General features: G+C 39.9%; 1 protein-coding gene across 1 annotated transcript; it reads right to left on the bottom strand.

Annotated features, from left to right (window-relative positions):
- Positions 1-760: 760 nt before the first annotated feature.
- ccdc66 (coiled-coil domain containing 66) lies at positions 761-16,043 on the bottom strand. The gene is given in 21 exon segments (XM_084740119.1): positions 761-1,873; positions 2,721-2,854; positions 4,486-4,670; positions 5,109-5,161; positions 5,320-5,524; positions 6,496-6,763; positions 6,853-6,927; positions 7,073-7,151; positions 7,250-7,408; positions 7,503-7,587; positions 9,057-9,289; positions 9,429-9,563; positions 10,235-10,327; positions 10,831-10,883; positions 11,483-11,577; positions 12,872-13,037; positions 13,040-13,358; positions 13,447-13,686; positions 13,878-13,900; positions 14,108-14,166; positions 15,891-16,043. Coding segments are annotated over 21 exon segments (2,748 nt in total). The 5' UTR covers positions 15,902-16,043; the 3' UTR covers positions 761-1,795.
- Positions 16,044-16,241: the final 198 nt, after the last annotated feature.

Genomic DNA, 16,241 nt, shown 5'->3' with positions numbered 1-16,241 from the left:
GATCCAGAAAAAACAAGTCTGGTGCCTCCGACTCTCAGAAGACAAGAAGGTAAAACTCAATACCTGTTTGGTACAGAGTCCTTCTTAAACAAAGTGCACTAAAAACTGAATTTTAAAATACAATCTTTACATAAAATGTTGCTCATCTGTATTAATCAGTCAGTGAGCAGATGAACACAGGTCAGAGAAAAGAGTGAAGACATGAGCAGAAGTTTAGTTTCAGATGAGCATCAGTGATGTAAAAGTTCTGGATGTGAGGTAGAACTGATGGATCGAAAGAAAACACTGAAGTGTTAGAAGTCAGTCAACAGTCAAAGATAAAAACTCTGTCAAGCGCTCGTGTCGAACCTGCAACATTCAGTTTTTGTCGACAATCAAAAGCAATGCATTCAAACATTTTAAAATCAGGTGACTTCAGACTGAAGACAAAGCAAATGTTAGTTACTGTTACTATGACGATGTCTATATACTGTCACGCTGCTTATCACAACTAAAGGCTTTAGTAAAAAATAAACCTCTGATGTCTGAGGCTGCCACTTTTTCAAAAACTCAAGTTCAAACAAATCAACATGAAATTCTTTCAGATTAATTTGTCAGCAAAACTATGTTGTAGAGTTGTTCTGTTATTCTGAGGTGACTTCACTGCCTCACTGAGTAACAAACAAACGTATCCATCAGTGTCCTTCAACACATCACCTCTCTGATGGTTTAGTGTGATTATTGTTTGCTTTTGTAGTTTTCTTTATTTAGCATCCAACATCACATGCAGTTTCTCAGAGTTAACACAAAAATACTTCATACAACTTTTTTCTCGCAGTAGCACACACACTTTAGTGTGTTAAGTTGGTTCAGTGTCTCTTTAACGAAGAGAGCAACAGTAGTTTAGTTTACTGATAGGACAACTTATCAGAGCGTCAGTGAACTGTATGAGTGACCTGCTGTATTGTAAGGATCAAACTGTTGAGTTTATACAGAACAGATCCTTACAGATTTAATATTTACATTAGCTGCAGATCGCAACAAACAAAACTAAAAAAAAAAACCAATCAGCCCTGTAGCAGCCGACGACATGGCTCATAGACAACCAGCAATCAGGATCGGTTTCAGAAAAAAAAAGTGACTGGGGCATTTTAGTAGTGTGCATTTCAGATAAAGTGACAGCTCTTGTCTCCAGTAACCATGAGAGTGAAAAGAATTCTTGCTCAGCTGTGATTGGTACAAAGAGGTGTTCCTCAGGATCAGTTAGTTGCATACGAAGTCAACAGAAACACGCTGCAACTAAATGTGGGTTTGATTTTGCGAATTCACGCGCCCATAATCTGAAAATGTTTTGACTTGAGAAAAAAAAATCATATTGCATATTGCTACTGCAGTAGCTACAGCTAACGTCTGTATGGACGGTACAGTCTGTGTTAGTGGTAAATAAACAGGTCAGCAACATTTGGACAAATAACACACTTTGTGTTCAGTCTGAATGAAGCAGAAGATGTAAGGAGGGACATGTTCCCCAAAATCAAGATTATCATTTAAAATCACTCTGATACCTGATACCATTCAAAATCTGCTGCAGTGTTTGTTGACGTTCAGGTGATACTGAAGTGACTCCACACTGAACATCCAGTTTCCAGTGTTGGACGACTGAATGATCCTCAGAGAACACTGATGGTTTCCTGTTACTTGTCTCTATGACAACTGGCTGAAACACTCAAGTGTTACTTCTTCATCCCGACTCATCAACACACCGATCACGGTCAGCACACACACACACGCACGCACACAGGTCAGAGGTCAGAGGTCACCGGAGCTCGTTGTCATGGCGCTTCAGTAGAGGATTCAGATCTGTCTCCAACTCCCTCTGCTTCTGTAATAAACCCTGAAAACACACAAACATTGGTTTGTACATCTATACTTTCTCGATTCTCGATGAGTGTGTTTACATGCACATTAGAATCATTTTACTAAACTGAGCTGATCGATTCATTAGTTAATAATTTATGGGTGATAGTAATCAAATTTTCCTTTGTTCTTAACTTCTTTTACGTTATTTTTTGTGATAGAAATTCTATAACTGTAACTTTACTTTGTAGTCTTGTCTTATTGAGGCCTGAGGCCTGTATGCACACACAAGAGCCGTAATAAACACTGAAACAACTCATTATTTTTAAATTCATTTCATTACAGAAATTACAACACTATTTTATTTTAAAAGTTTTTATAATGTCTTAACTGTAATATCTTATAACTGTAATATTTGACGAAAACAGCGATTGCGATATGAAAAACGATTAGTGGGAATTCTCATTTTTCTATTTGTGTAAAATTTCATTTTACTGAGAAAATTCATGATGATGATGTGAAATTTGCTGGGGTCTGTATCAAACAAACATCTTTTCTTTCATCTGGAGAATTAGACTTTTAGGTCAGGGCATCTCTGCAGCACAACAGTACAAAAAAAAAACACAAGTGAAGGGATCCTTGTGGTAAAAAACAAAACAAACAACCAAAAAAAAAACAAAACTGTCATACTGTTAAAAGATTGAGGGCTACAACTAGCTATTAATTTCACTGTCAAATCAGTCTTTTTTTAAATTTTTTTTTATTAATCGATTATTCATATATAATGCCAGAAAATCAGATTTTTAATACTCTCAAATATTGATATCAGTCTCAAAAACTCAGTATTGTTCAGGGTTAAGAGCAGAGTTTGGTGTGTGTGCTACCTGTCGTAGCTGGGCGAGGCCTCTCAGGATCTCCTGCTGACGGTGTGTGTGCGCGTTACGGAGCAGTTCAGGGTGGAGGAGGGGATCCCGGTGTGAAGGAGCAGGAGGAGACGCAGAGATCTGAGGAGGAGCTTCTGACGAGGAGAAAGTTTAGTTAACTCACAGAGCAGAGGTCACCAATGAGAGACTCGCGTCGTTCTGTTTCTTTTTATTTTGTCAAAATATTAAGTACAATTAAAGGGTAAAGGGAGGTTTTTTTCCAACAGTGTCATATGCTGGACAGATTGTAAAGTCCTCTGTGACAAATTAGATTTTATAAATCAAAATTTAATTGGCTCGACAAAAGCTGAAGACAAATCTGCATTACTCATTCTGAATACAAAGTATGATGAGATATTTTCATTAGATGTTACCTTTATCATCACTGTACATACACAAGACTCAATGTGCTGATTAATCTGCCAGTTATTTTCTCCATTAATCCATTTATATATTTATATTATATTTAATCCATAATCCACTTATTTTGTCTGACCAATGAGTGAAACACATGTTGCATTTCTTCAGCTGAGTGTTACACATTGAAACCTGTGTAATATGTAACAACAGCTTTGGTGTATAAAGTTCAGCAGTGGTGGAAAGAGCACTGAAAATCTGTACTCAAGTACAAGTACTGTTACATCACTATAATATTACTCAATTACAAGTAAAAGTACTGGTACTAGAAAAACACTTAAGTAAAAGTACAAATATTCTTAAAAACTACTCAGAGTATTAGTTACTTATTAACCGCTGATGTTTAATCAATCAGGAAGTCGCAATCTTGATGATGAACTCCATGAAATCTGTATGGCCTTGCAATTTCTGTCCAATCCACCGATTACAGAAGCTTCCTGTGCAAATGTCAAACATGTCGGTCCCATTGAATCGACTCAGCGTTTAAATATTTATTATTCTTTTGTATTTTTATTTCTGTATTTTGTCACAGGTACTGAAAAGAACATGAGGTTTAGCCGTGTTATTGACATCAACGCTCTGCACACTTTTATAATTTTGTTCCTGCTGTTTTGACTGAAAAGAAAGAATGATCCATCAAGTGCACGAATAAAGCATATTTTTTCTAATCCTGAACATTTTTGGTTTTATTCTCACTGAAACAAGTTGATTTTTGAATTATACAAGAAAAAAAAATCACTTTCTCCTGTAATTTCATTCCAAAAACACCTAAAAACTGGGGCGGCCCTATAGCTCAGTTGGTGCAGTGTCTGCCCCGTGTGTTGGGGCTGTTGGTCCTCTGCAGCGGCCGCTGGTTCGACTCCCGCCTACGGCCCTTTGCTGCATGTCATCCCCCCTCTCTTCACCCTGTTTCCTGTCTGCTCTTCAGCTGTCCTATCCAATAAAGGCAAAAAAGCCCAAAAACATATCTTTAAAAAAAAAAAAAACTAAAAACATTGCAACATAAATCACAATTTGTTTTAGAAAAGTTGCCTGAAAATAGGAAATTTAGTCTGAAATTGTTTTTGGAGGAAATAAACTGTTTCAGCTTTACTAGAAACAGGGCTGTGTTTGTAGGACTATAGTTGCTCTATGTAACTATATGAAAATCCAGGTTTTACTCCACAACACTGAACATTTCATGGTTAAAAAAACACTCAAATCTTTTACTTGAATTAAAGTTGAGCAGCACAAAAGAAAAATCCATCATTACAACTAAACATCCTGCAGGTACATCAGTATTCTGTGTGTGTGTGTGTGTGTGTCTGACCTGTGTGTGTGAGAGGTGGTGGGGTGTCAGCAGGCTCAAGTGGGTCCAGGTTGAAGACTTCATCGGTCCGGACATAAGGGATGAACTCCAGGGCTGGAGGAGGAGGAGGAGGCGAGGTGGAGGAGGGCCGGGCCTGCTGACCATGAACTCTGTGTCTGACAGCAGGGATGGGAGGAGAGCGCCCCCTGGAGGAGGCAACAACATGAGAACAGAGACGTCAGCTCACTAAACATGAAACCACCTCACCATCCAGATCAAAACAGCTGACTGCACAGGTTTTTATTTACACAATAAAAATACTGCCAACATTTCCAGAATTAACTGTTCATTCTTACTGGTTTGTGCATTTTGTAAAAATAGAAATAACTGTAGTAAAGTTCTGTTTTACTGACATATTCTCCCATTACAGATGTGGAAAATATTTGCCAGGATTTAACCAGTTAAGTCAAAATGAGTCCTTTTTGTTGTTTAATAAATAAGCCATTTATTTCCACTCCTGAACTCAGAGTTGAACCTTTTTGAAAGAAGCAGCTTGTAACAATTAAACACTTCCTCTGTCAGTTCTGGCTGTTTCAAAGCGTTTTTGGGGATCAAGAAAGACAGCTGGAGTCAGAGCTGCTCACCTTTCAGTGCTGACGGCTGCAGAGGTGCCGAGTCCTCTGGAAACACTCTCCCCCTGCAACAGTAACAGTCAACAATGGAAGGGAAGTTTGTGAATCAATGTTATGGAGCTGAGGAGCATGGGAAAGTTTTAGATTGAAAAAAAAAAGCGAAGACTTAAGCAGCTTTCAGTATGAAGATCTACAATGTGAACAGAGTCAGGAGGCCTCGTACCTTCCTGGTGGGACTGGTTCTGGTCTGCGTCGGGTTGGAGCAGAGACGAGCCTCCTGATGCTGAGGAGGAGGGTTGATCCTGGACAGACAGGTCCTCTCCTGCAGAGCGAGGAGCTCAGCCTGCCTCTTCATTCGACTCTCCTGCCTGTTCCTCTGCAGAGAGGCCGGGTATCGCTCCGAGGCTGGAACGAACTGACGACTGGGCCTGCAGGAACAGGAACAAGACCAGGACCAGAGGATCAGAGGAAATACTGGATGACAGGGGCTGGACTGTGTGGTCTTCAGTCTTTAAGACAGTCTGGAGGTCTTGGAGACGTGGGATTTCTAACTTTAAACTTGAGAAGGTTATATAAGAAATAAGATTTGAACTTGTCTGTCTTAAAACATCAGTCAGTGTTAAAGAAATTCGTTCTTTAAGTTTGTACTAAAAAGACTTTCACACTAGTGGATATCCACTTGATTTGATTGACTCAGACTACTGAAGCCTCATATTATCCTCATATAAACTTTGGAATACATTTTAAACAGGCTGAAGATATTTTAACGTCGACTATGAGCAGAAGGAATGATTACAGCAAACAAAACCTGTTTTAATGGACACTTGACTGTTAATTAAGAAAACTGTGAACTTATCCTTTAAGCTTCAATGATTTATTACAGTGTGGGAATTTGACACCCATTATTTTTAAGGTTTTAGTTTTGGACTCATAGCACTTCTTCACACATTTCAACTAGAGCTGTACTCAACAGTTTGAAGCTTTGTTTGTAAGATTTATAATCAAATTCTAAATAAATGCAGCATACATGTTTTTGCATTTTTGTTTAAACCCAGTACTTCTTCACAGTTGCAGATAAAGATTAGACTATATATAATCATTCCCGAATTTCACACCATGTTTTTATCTAACAATATATTCTGCTTCAACTAGGGCTGCACAATTTATGAAAATATTATCAGTACTGCAGTATGGACCAGAAGCTTCAGTGATTTACATGAAGGAAAATGTGTGAAAAAACATCATAATGATGAAGTACTGTAGATCTGCAGAGATGCCCTGACCTACAAATCTTGATGTACAGACCCCAACAAATGTCATACCATTGTAATTTAGATTTGTTTTTTCAATGAAAATGAATATTGTGATGGAAAGTGATCATCTAAATGTATGTTTCTACCTCTGTGTGTTCCACTCTGGCCTCTTCTTGTCTTTCCTGCTCCTGTCTGTCCTGGCAAATGCCTCATATGGGTCTCCTCCTCCTCCTCCTCCTCCTCCTCCTCTTCCTCCTGGCAGACAGATGTTCTCCTTGCCTGTCCTCACCGCTCGGTTCCTGCTGTTAGGAAGAGGAGCAGCAGAAGACAGGGGAGGAGGCGGCTGGTACTGTGCAGAGACGTGAGGCGTCTGAACTCTGTCGGCTCTGAGCGGGAGAGAAGGACCTGCTGCTTCTACACACACAGAAGAAGGAGTTCTGTCAGGACAGTAACAGTAACAGTGGCAGTGACAGTGGTAGTTGCAGTAGCAATAGTTGAGTTACCTGTCTGTACAGCAGTGTCTTTGTATGAGGAAGCTGAACCGCTGACCTCCAAACACTCGGTCTGTGTGGTCACTGCTGAACATACACACATAAGCACAGGTAGTGAAGTCGTTATTACAAAAAACCTGCTTGTTTTTAAGTTCTCTTTCACATCTGTAACGAAAAAAATACTGTTGCTGTTGGTTTTCTTTGGCAGTAATACTGTAGAGGCTGTGCTCACCGCTGGGTTCCAGTGACTCCTGATGTCTGTCGTCATCCTGATCTTTGTCTGTCTGTTCTGTCTGATGGCTCGACTGCTCCTGGAGGACAGATGTTGACAGAAAATGGTTCAGTGCTGGTGTGGAGAAAATTACTCTGATCTGAACTATCCAATGTTTGCCTCTGTGTGTTTCCAGACCTTCTGCCTCTCCTTCAGAGCGTCCTGCTCGTATCGTCTCTCCAGCATCTCTCTCTCCAGTGCCACCCTCCTCTCTTCCTCTGCCTCCTCCTCTCTCCTCCTCGCCTCTTCTTGCTCCCTCTGTCGCCGCCGCTCCTCCACCTGGGCTTCGATCGCTCGCTGGAAGAGGAGGAAAGGCAGTCAAATATCTTGTAAACTAAGCTGAAAGTCTACTCCTCCTCCCTCTGTGTTCCTCCACCTCTTCCTACTGTACCTGCTGCTCCAGCTGTTTGAGCCTCTTCCTCTCTCTCTCCTCTATCTGGGCGGGATCCAGCAGGGAGGTCATGGTCCGCAGATAGCTGGACGAAACACAGGAGAACAAACAAAACTTAACATTCTGCCTACATCTTGGATTGGTTCAGCGACTAAAATACAGTTCTGGCACGAAGATAGCAGAGGTCGGACAAATTAACTGTTTTGCAAGCTACAAGTAAATCTCAAATCTTGGCCAGAGTCAGGTCCCAAGTCAAGACTCAGAGGTCTCAGCTCAAGTCCATGTTCTAAACAAGCCTTTTACAAAAGTTAAAATGTACAGTTCAACCCCAAAATACATCCTTTTGATCTAGTCTGCAGTAATATTTATCCATATAGATAGCACTGGTGTGAGTTGAAGAATTTTGGAGATGTCGGCCATGAGATCTCTGCCTTCTCTCCAATATAATGACACAGTTACTCAAGATAATCCACAGATCTTGTTGTGAGCAGTTTCATGTAGGTACTATTTTCTTTCTAATGTCCACCAATCAAATCAAGGGGCAGAAGGAAGCGTGCATCTACTCGTGGATGAGAGCTTCGCACTTGTAGGATGTAAGCATTAATGGCATCATTCCCAGCTGAGCTATAAGCTCTCGTCCAGGAGTGAATGCATGCTTTCTGCACAGTGATAAGTTTTTGGCGGCTGTAGCTCAGGAGAAATTAAATAGTTTCTATGTGAAACTGCTCACAATAATTTCTGTGGATTATCTTGAGTAACCGAGTCATGGTTTCTGGAAAGTGACACTGCTGCCGTTCTAGTTACATTATATTGAAGAGAAGGCAGACGGTTTTACGAAGATTTACAGAGTTTTCAGCTCATTGTTTAGCTGTCCAGCTGCAGCTTTTCCATTGTAGTTCACTCACAAATCCAGCCACATCACAGCTGTTTTCAATGTAAAAAATCTACAAATGAAAAAAACACTGTACACTACACAGATGCAGTGAGACTGGTGAACATAGTGGAACATTTAGCAGTTAAAGAGCCAAATATTTCCCTCAGGAGTAGAAACCAACAACAGAGCTTGACTGAGAAAATGTGTTTTCAGGGTCTTTGTTTTGTGCAAACATTAGCATGTTAACATGTCTACAGTTAGACGTGGAAACTGTGACCTGCTGGTGGAGGTCCAACTGGTGATTCCAACTGAAATGTAACCAACAGTCCAGAATTATTTTATAAATTGTTCTTGTTTTTGTTTCCATCTTTTGTAAAAAATGTGCACATGAAATCATCAGCACTCACTGATAAGATTCAATATCGTTACTGCAGCATGGCAGCAGAACAACGGACGTGTTTCAACCCTCGGTTTTCTTAACATTTTCATGCGCACATTTTGAGTTGTTTGGATCAGCACCTGTCATCTACTAAAGACATTCAAGTTGACCACACCAGGTCTTTCCCTCTATCTTTTGTAAACCAACCTCACTATCATACCATTACAGTCATTATTTGTTATCTTTTTTTGTTTCTTTAAGGTTAATACATTATATTCATATATTGACCGATCCACCGTACCTGGTTCTGGTCGGGTATCCGCTGGTTGTGTCCACACTGGCTCCTCCGACGCTCTCTGCTCCACAGCTGCTCATGGCCTCCCAGACCAGAGAGAGGCTGGACGAGGGCTCCCACTCCCCTCGCTCAGAGCCGTGAGACGGAGCTGGAGGTGGAGCTGACGGAGCGGCAGCCTGGACAGGAGGCCTCCTCTGAAGCGAGTCAAAGTGTGTGGCCCAGAGCTCGTGGTCCTCCGTCTGCAGAGAAACATGAGGGATTATAGTCATGGACAGAAAATAACACATAATCACGGCTTCATCATGAAACACAGCAGCACAGTAACATGAATTATTACAAAATCTCTCCTGTCTGGTTTCTACTGTGTCTCTGCTGTACCTGATTCTGCAGCATTTTCTCTCGTCTCCTGCGTTCGCTCGTCTCCTCTCTCTGTTGGTCCAGCTCCTCCAGCCAGCGTCTCTTCTGCTCCTCTCTCCTCTCAGAACTCAGCACATCCTCCATCGGAGTGACCTCCTACAGAGACAACACAGTTCAGGATTTTTTATTAAAACATGCTCTTAAAAAAACACATAATGTTGTTGTAGTTTAGACAATCAGACTTGTCCATTCAACACCACATATTTTTGAAGCATTTTTGCATGAAATCATACAAGCAAAGTTCTTTTATTTCAACTTTTTTTTGGTTCAAGACTAGAAATTAAATGGTATGAAAACATCAGATCAATTACACTGACCTCAAAGACTTATTACAGCATTTACAGCATGTTCTTTATGATGTCAATGTTTTCAATGACACAAAACAAACCTACGCTGCTGCTGCACCAGTGTCCGGTGGACTGCTGCTGGTTTATACAAGACCGTATTTACTGTGAGTTTTTCAAAGCATTTGGAACGGTAATACTAATCATCAGGAATTTTATAACAGTTTATTGTGAAACTGATAACCCGATTTCCTCATTAACTCATAGAGAACTGTGATATCTTTATCACATTTATTTACATGTGAGCATGTGCAGGAAAAGACCTCAGTCAGGGTAAGCATCACTGTGTCAGACGTGGAGGGATGAAAGAAAAAGGACTGCATCCATGTGCCTTGAGGCTGTTATTTGGTGCCATTTAGTTTGCTCAGCTTTGTTCACCAGGATGAAGTACCGAACAAAAGGAGGTTCACAGGTCAGATTTACCCCGAGTCTCAGACTGGATCTGATGGCTGCAGGCTGTTCTCTGTGGCTGATGGAGCTCTGAACTGATAACACACTCTCCCTGTCCTCCTCAGCCTGAAACACACATACACACACACGAACATGATGGGTTACAGACTTCATAAACCAAACACTGTACATCATTACGTGTATCACTGGTTCGGTTTCCAGCCTTTAGTTAAAATGACAACCTGGTATATTTAACTGGAATTATCAGTGAACATGTTTTGCTGTTGAATTAATTGTTAATGACTTAAAATGTTCAACAAAGCGTCCAGAAATTTTGCACAATAGTTTCTCCCACATAAAAGGTGCCTGTTTGTGGGAAAAACAGACTATGGAAAAGTGCATTTGTTCACTTGTTTATTTTAAAATTCCATTTCTTCTGCATTTTTCTGACATTTTGTGCAAAATTTGCCTGCACTCTTCAATGGAAACAAAGGTATCAGCTCCGCATTTCAGTATGAGGAACAGTTTGTGGTTCTTGGGTGTAAACAAAGCTGCAGTCATCTTGTTCACACAGCAACGAAAAACAGCAAACAAAATATAAAACATCAAAGGTGAAATATCTGCTGTACCTGAAGTCTGCCAGGAGCCGAATGCTGCTGCTGCTTCAGCGCCACTTGTTCATCTAAAACACACACACACACACACATTTTTTTAATGATTACATGTGTAATTTTTAATTATATAATGTGTCAAAATGTATAGCAGTCAGATCATCCATATGATGAGCCAAATATGTTCACTGACATTTATATGGGGCTACAAAAGCGCTATAAATACACGTCCAGCTCTGTCAGTGAGCGCCCACTTCAAATCAGTTAGAGGAGCACAAAGAAAAACAGAAATACAAAAATCTATAATGTGAAATTACCAAAACTGGTTTAACTGTGGCAGGAAATTGGGTGTTCTTTAGACCCTGTTTAGTCTCAACCAACTCCTGAGAAAAATATTGGGCTTTTTACAATTCAGCTTTCAGCATTTGGTGCAGGGCAAGTCGTGTAAAGCGAGTTTATCTGAGCTTGTTTGCTGAGAACAGGTGCCTGCTGGTGGAAACACTTGGACTGAACCAAACAATAAAAGTGCTGTAAAACCAAATACAGGAGCTAGAAGAGGCTAAAACACTCTGCAAAGCTGGTGACAGTTCTCTGTGAGTTTGTTCTTAGTCTACATGAATATAAATTTGCATTACTGTAGTGTAAAATGCCTGTGTGTGTGTGTGTGTACCCAGTTCTCTCCTCCACTGAGCCTTCTTGGCGTCGATGGCTGCTCTGCTCTCTGAGTGTCGCTCCTCCAGCCAGCTGAACAGACATCCAGACAACCTAAAACAAACAAACAAACAGCAGAGACATTTGAAAAACACATCAGCACACCAGGGGAACATAAAATGGTCTCTCTGATCCCACTGATACTCATTAATCTAAATACTCCACATCACAGAAATGCACTTTCAAACAAGACTGATGATGATATTGTTCCAGGACTGATTCAAATCACAATCATCATTTTAACAAATGTATAGTGTTATTATTATTTTTTTTAATCTACATGTAAAGGGCAAATAAATAAAGTGTAAACACCCTGTACACACCTGGTACACATGCTCTGGCACAAAGTATTATGTTAGTATTAGTATACATGCTGTCTATGGTGTCAGTATTAGTATTTTGTCAACATCAGTATAGTTGTATTTAATTACCTAATTGAATTTATTTAAACCTTTCTTATCTTTGTCTCTATTTAGTGCCTTTAGTGCTGAGCTGACCTGTCCTTCTCATCCCACTGAGTCTATGTGAACCCTTAGATGACCAATAAAATCAAATCTGAGTAACAGCAGAACTAAATGAGTAAACTGTGAAACCAAATATCTCCTAACCAGCTTTGTGTAATTTCTGTTGTCTGAAGGGCTCACAAAGCTCATCTTGTTCCCTCACAATTCCTCTAGAGTAGTGATTCCCAAATGCTGAGCCAAAAAGCAAGTGATTGATTACAGCGTGATTAATATCCTACATTTTCCCCAAAAACACATTTAAGTTAAGACAGCCGTTAAATCCAATTTTATAATAGTAACGTTAACTTCAGAAATGAATTTTTAAGACCTGTCAAAATCGCATTTAAGATATTTTACGGCCTAAAATTCAGATTATTGGATTTTAGACTTTTTAAGTACCTGCAGAAACCTTGTTTCATCAAAGTGAACCCCAGTTTTTGCCTTTGATTGATGCCTTTTTGTTGTTGGTGGTGGATATTTAGGCTATTTTCCATGGATATGAACCAGAATATAACGAGAAAGAAAGGGGATCTCTAATATATCTGTAAATCATACTGAACATAAAACATCTTTTTGTAAGTTTATCATACAATGAAGAAATGAAAAATGGGTTGAATCAACATTTCTACAGTTGAACTGTATTAATGGTGATCTAAGAGGAGAAGATTCACCTCACTAACTGAAAACTCAAGTGTTGGCTAAATTTGAGTCCTGTACATTTATTAAATGTATCTACTAAATATTTAAATATATTCAAATATATAAATGCCTTTGTTATGAGACTGCATCCAGAAGAAATCTATTTGTACATCTTGTATAAATGCCAGTTGAAGTGGGCTCCTCACCTGTTGTCTTTATCCTGTGAGCTTCCAGTTGTATCACCTCCTCCATCTCCTCCCCTCTTCGTTTCGTCTCCTCCTCCTCTGTCTTCTTCCTTCCTCTTTCCTTCCCCTCCATCAGTCATCAAGGACTCAGATTTTGAGCCTGTTTGATTCCCCAACAGAGAAAAGACATGGCGTTTTACATTATATTGACAACTGTGATTCATTCATTGTGAATACGACCATCAGTATCTCTACCTTGGGTCCTGTGGTCCTCCGGTAGATCCTGGCCATTGCTGCTGCTGTTCTGCACTGTGTTGAGGATCCGCTGCAGCTGCTCATTGGTCAGACACACCACGTCGTCCTTCAGTCCTGCATCCCCACTGGTCAGCGTGTCCTTTAGTCTCACCTTTCCACCGGCTCGTGTTCCGCTGTTCTGAGGCAGTCCTGATTTCTCATTGGTCCTCAGGGTGCCAATAGTAGTGCTGTGTTTCTGTCTGTCCAACTTCACCTTCACACAGACAGAGCAAGTCAATTTTTATCTTATTATTCTTTTATTATCTTAAAAACAAAGAAATGGGATGCAGCAGGAAACTTACCTTCGCCACAACTTTGACGCTTCCTCCTTTGTGATGTTCGTTTGTCTTGGATGATGTTAGAGCGGTGCTCCTCCCCCCAGCGGTGGCGGTGTTGGAGGTGGATGCTGCTCCTGCTTTGCTCTTGGTCTCTCTGTGTCTCCCTGTCGGTTGCCGGGCTGGACGCTCCTCTTTCTGCACCTCCTCCACACAGGACGGCTGCCTGGAGCTCAGGATGTTGGCTGCTCTGGACCTGCAGGACAGCTGCAGGGATCCAGTGAAATTAAATCAGATCAGACAAAACTAGAAAAGACAATACCAGTTGAGCTTTATTTTTTCCAATTATACATATAAACGTGTGCTGTACACTGAAATATGTGACCAAAAGACACACAAACACCCAGGTGTTTTTATGTGAAGGAATGCAATGGTCAGGCTGTAAATATGATTCTTACCTTTGCTGGATTTTTCTCGACACCTGCAGTAGAAGACACATGTGACAGTGAGCATCAATGAATATTATATCACACACATGTTAATATTCACTAATATAGCTGAAGGTATAAGGTACAATAAGGCAGCTCAAAAAACCAATGAATGTGTAAACCAACGATTTATAAGACTTGTGTTAAAGCAAATAAGTAGGTGAACAAAGATGATAAAATAAAAGCGAAAAAAGTCTCACCATGACTGAGTAAAATCAACTTGGGTTTTCCATTTTCAAGTTCAAACAGCAGGCCATCTCTGTTTACAAAAAAAGCAACAGCAGGAACACAACAACATAAATTTGACTGCGTTGTGTATTGTGTGTAAAGCACCAGCTCTTTCAATTGTCCTATTGTGTTTGTGTGTTCATGCTCTCCTGCCGTAAAAAAAAGTTTTCTGTTGTGGGACAATGATGAACTAAACTGAACAAACAGGTCTGTGATTTAGTGCTGGACCCAATGTCTTGTAACTGGAGGGTCACAGATTTTGACCTCTCAACATCTGAAATATTTATCAATTTGTGGTGTTTCAGTCTGTTCAGCCTTCAAACTCATTCCAGAAAAATCACACATGCACATCTTATTTGTGCACTTTTAGGTCATTTGGGTGCAAAGATACGTACTTCCTGTCTTTGGCCTTAATTAGCCTGCCAAATTGGTGGTGCTTGAAAGTAGATTGTGCAGACTTATACTTATGATGTTGAGATTTAGAGGCAGAAAGTTTAAAATTCTGGTTTGTGACAACTCTACAGTGTAGCACAGCTAAAGACATCCAATGGGTAAATGCAAAATATATTTGAAAAGGATATAACATTATATCAAACATCACGACATGGCAAGTAAAAAAAAAGTCTCAATAGTAGGGCTGCAACAAACGTTTATTTTTATAGTCGATTAATCAGTCGATTATCTCCTTGATTAGTTGATTAATAGTTGTTTGCCTATAACATGTCAGAAAATGGTGAAAAATATTGATAAGTGTTTCCCAAAGCCCAAGGTGACGTCCTCAAATGTCTTGTTTTGTCCACAACCCAAAGACATTCAGTGAAGAAATAAAAATATATTAACATTTGAGAAGCTGTAATCAGAGAATTTTGACTTTTTTCTTAAAGTGTTACTCAAACTGGGTGCCCCTATAGCTCAGTTGGTAAAACATGTACATCATGTACTGAGGCTGTCAGTCCTCTGCAGTGGCCGCTGGTTCGATTCCTGCCTGCAGTCCATTTGCTGCATGTCATCCCCTCTCTCTCTACCCCCCTTCCTGTCATATCTTCAGCTGTCCTATCTCAATAATTAAAAAAAAGTTTACTCAAACTGATTAATTGATCATCAAAATAGTTTGCAATTAATTTAATGATTGATTATTTGATTAATCATTGCAGCTCTACTCAATGCCATACTGGAATGTCACAATAGCTACCCTGATTTTAGTGTTGATTATTTCTTTTTTATCATTTTTATTTTATTTCATAAAAAGACTGCTTTCATTAATGCTGCTTTCATGAAGTTCAATAGGAATTCAAAATCACAGCTGTAACTCATTAGTGAGGTATCTAGGTTTGTATTTTACCTTTTCCTCAAACACCCAGACGAAAATAAACATTTCCGGCCATGCAACTAAAATGTTTTTATACTACTATTTATGCCTTGTTTGCAGCAACTCTGATTAGATTATTCATTACAGGTCGTTGCTGTATAACCGATTTACTCTAATCTCTTGACGACAAATTACAGTGAAAAGCAATAACTCTGTGGGTTACAGACTGAGCAACAGCTTATTGTTTATATTATCTGCACTGTACAAATATGGTCTGTAAAGTTGCGTTATTTATGAAAATCATTTGTTCTTTGTTCACAGTTTGGTCACAGTCTATTAAAATATCCCCCTTGCTGTATGTCACTGCGACACAAACGGTCAATGTGTTAGCCTAGCTAGCTAGCTGCTGGGACGTTAATTTGAAAAAAAAAAAAAAACAGACTCACCCGAGATTCATGCCGACAGAAAATATTTACCAAAATGGCGGCAGGTTTACCGACAATCCTAAAACCACAGAAACAGACACTTGATGAATCATGTATTATTTAATAAGGGCGGTTCTGTCCAGCTCTGGACTAACCGCACTGTCAGTCACACGGCAGTTCCTGCTTGTTAAATTGTGTACGTTGGTTGCTGGCAACGACCAAGAACGGCTTCACCGATTGGTTTATTCTTTTCCGCTGTGAAACTAACGGCCAATCAAACGCCTTCATTTGGACGAAGACGATCACCTATGGTGACTGGGATTTTATTTAAAAAAAAGGGACCGATGAGCCAAAATATAACGATTACTTCAC

This window comes from Lutjanus erythropterus, chromosome 2 (assembly GCF_056507025.1).
Source record: "Lutjanus erythropterus isolate fLutEry1 chromosome 2, fLutEry1.hap2, whole genome shotgun sequence".
NCBI classification, from domain to species: Eukaryota; Metazoa; Chordata; class Actinopteri; order Lutjaniformes; family Lutjanidae; genus Lutjanus; species Lutjanus erythropterus.
The sequence above is the reverse complement of the archived record's forward strand: the minus strand, read 5'-3'. Positions and strand labels throughout refer to the sequence as shown.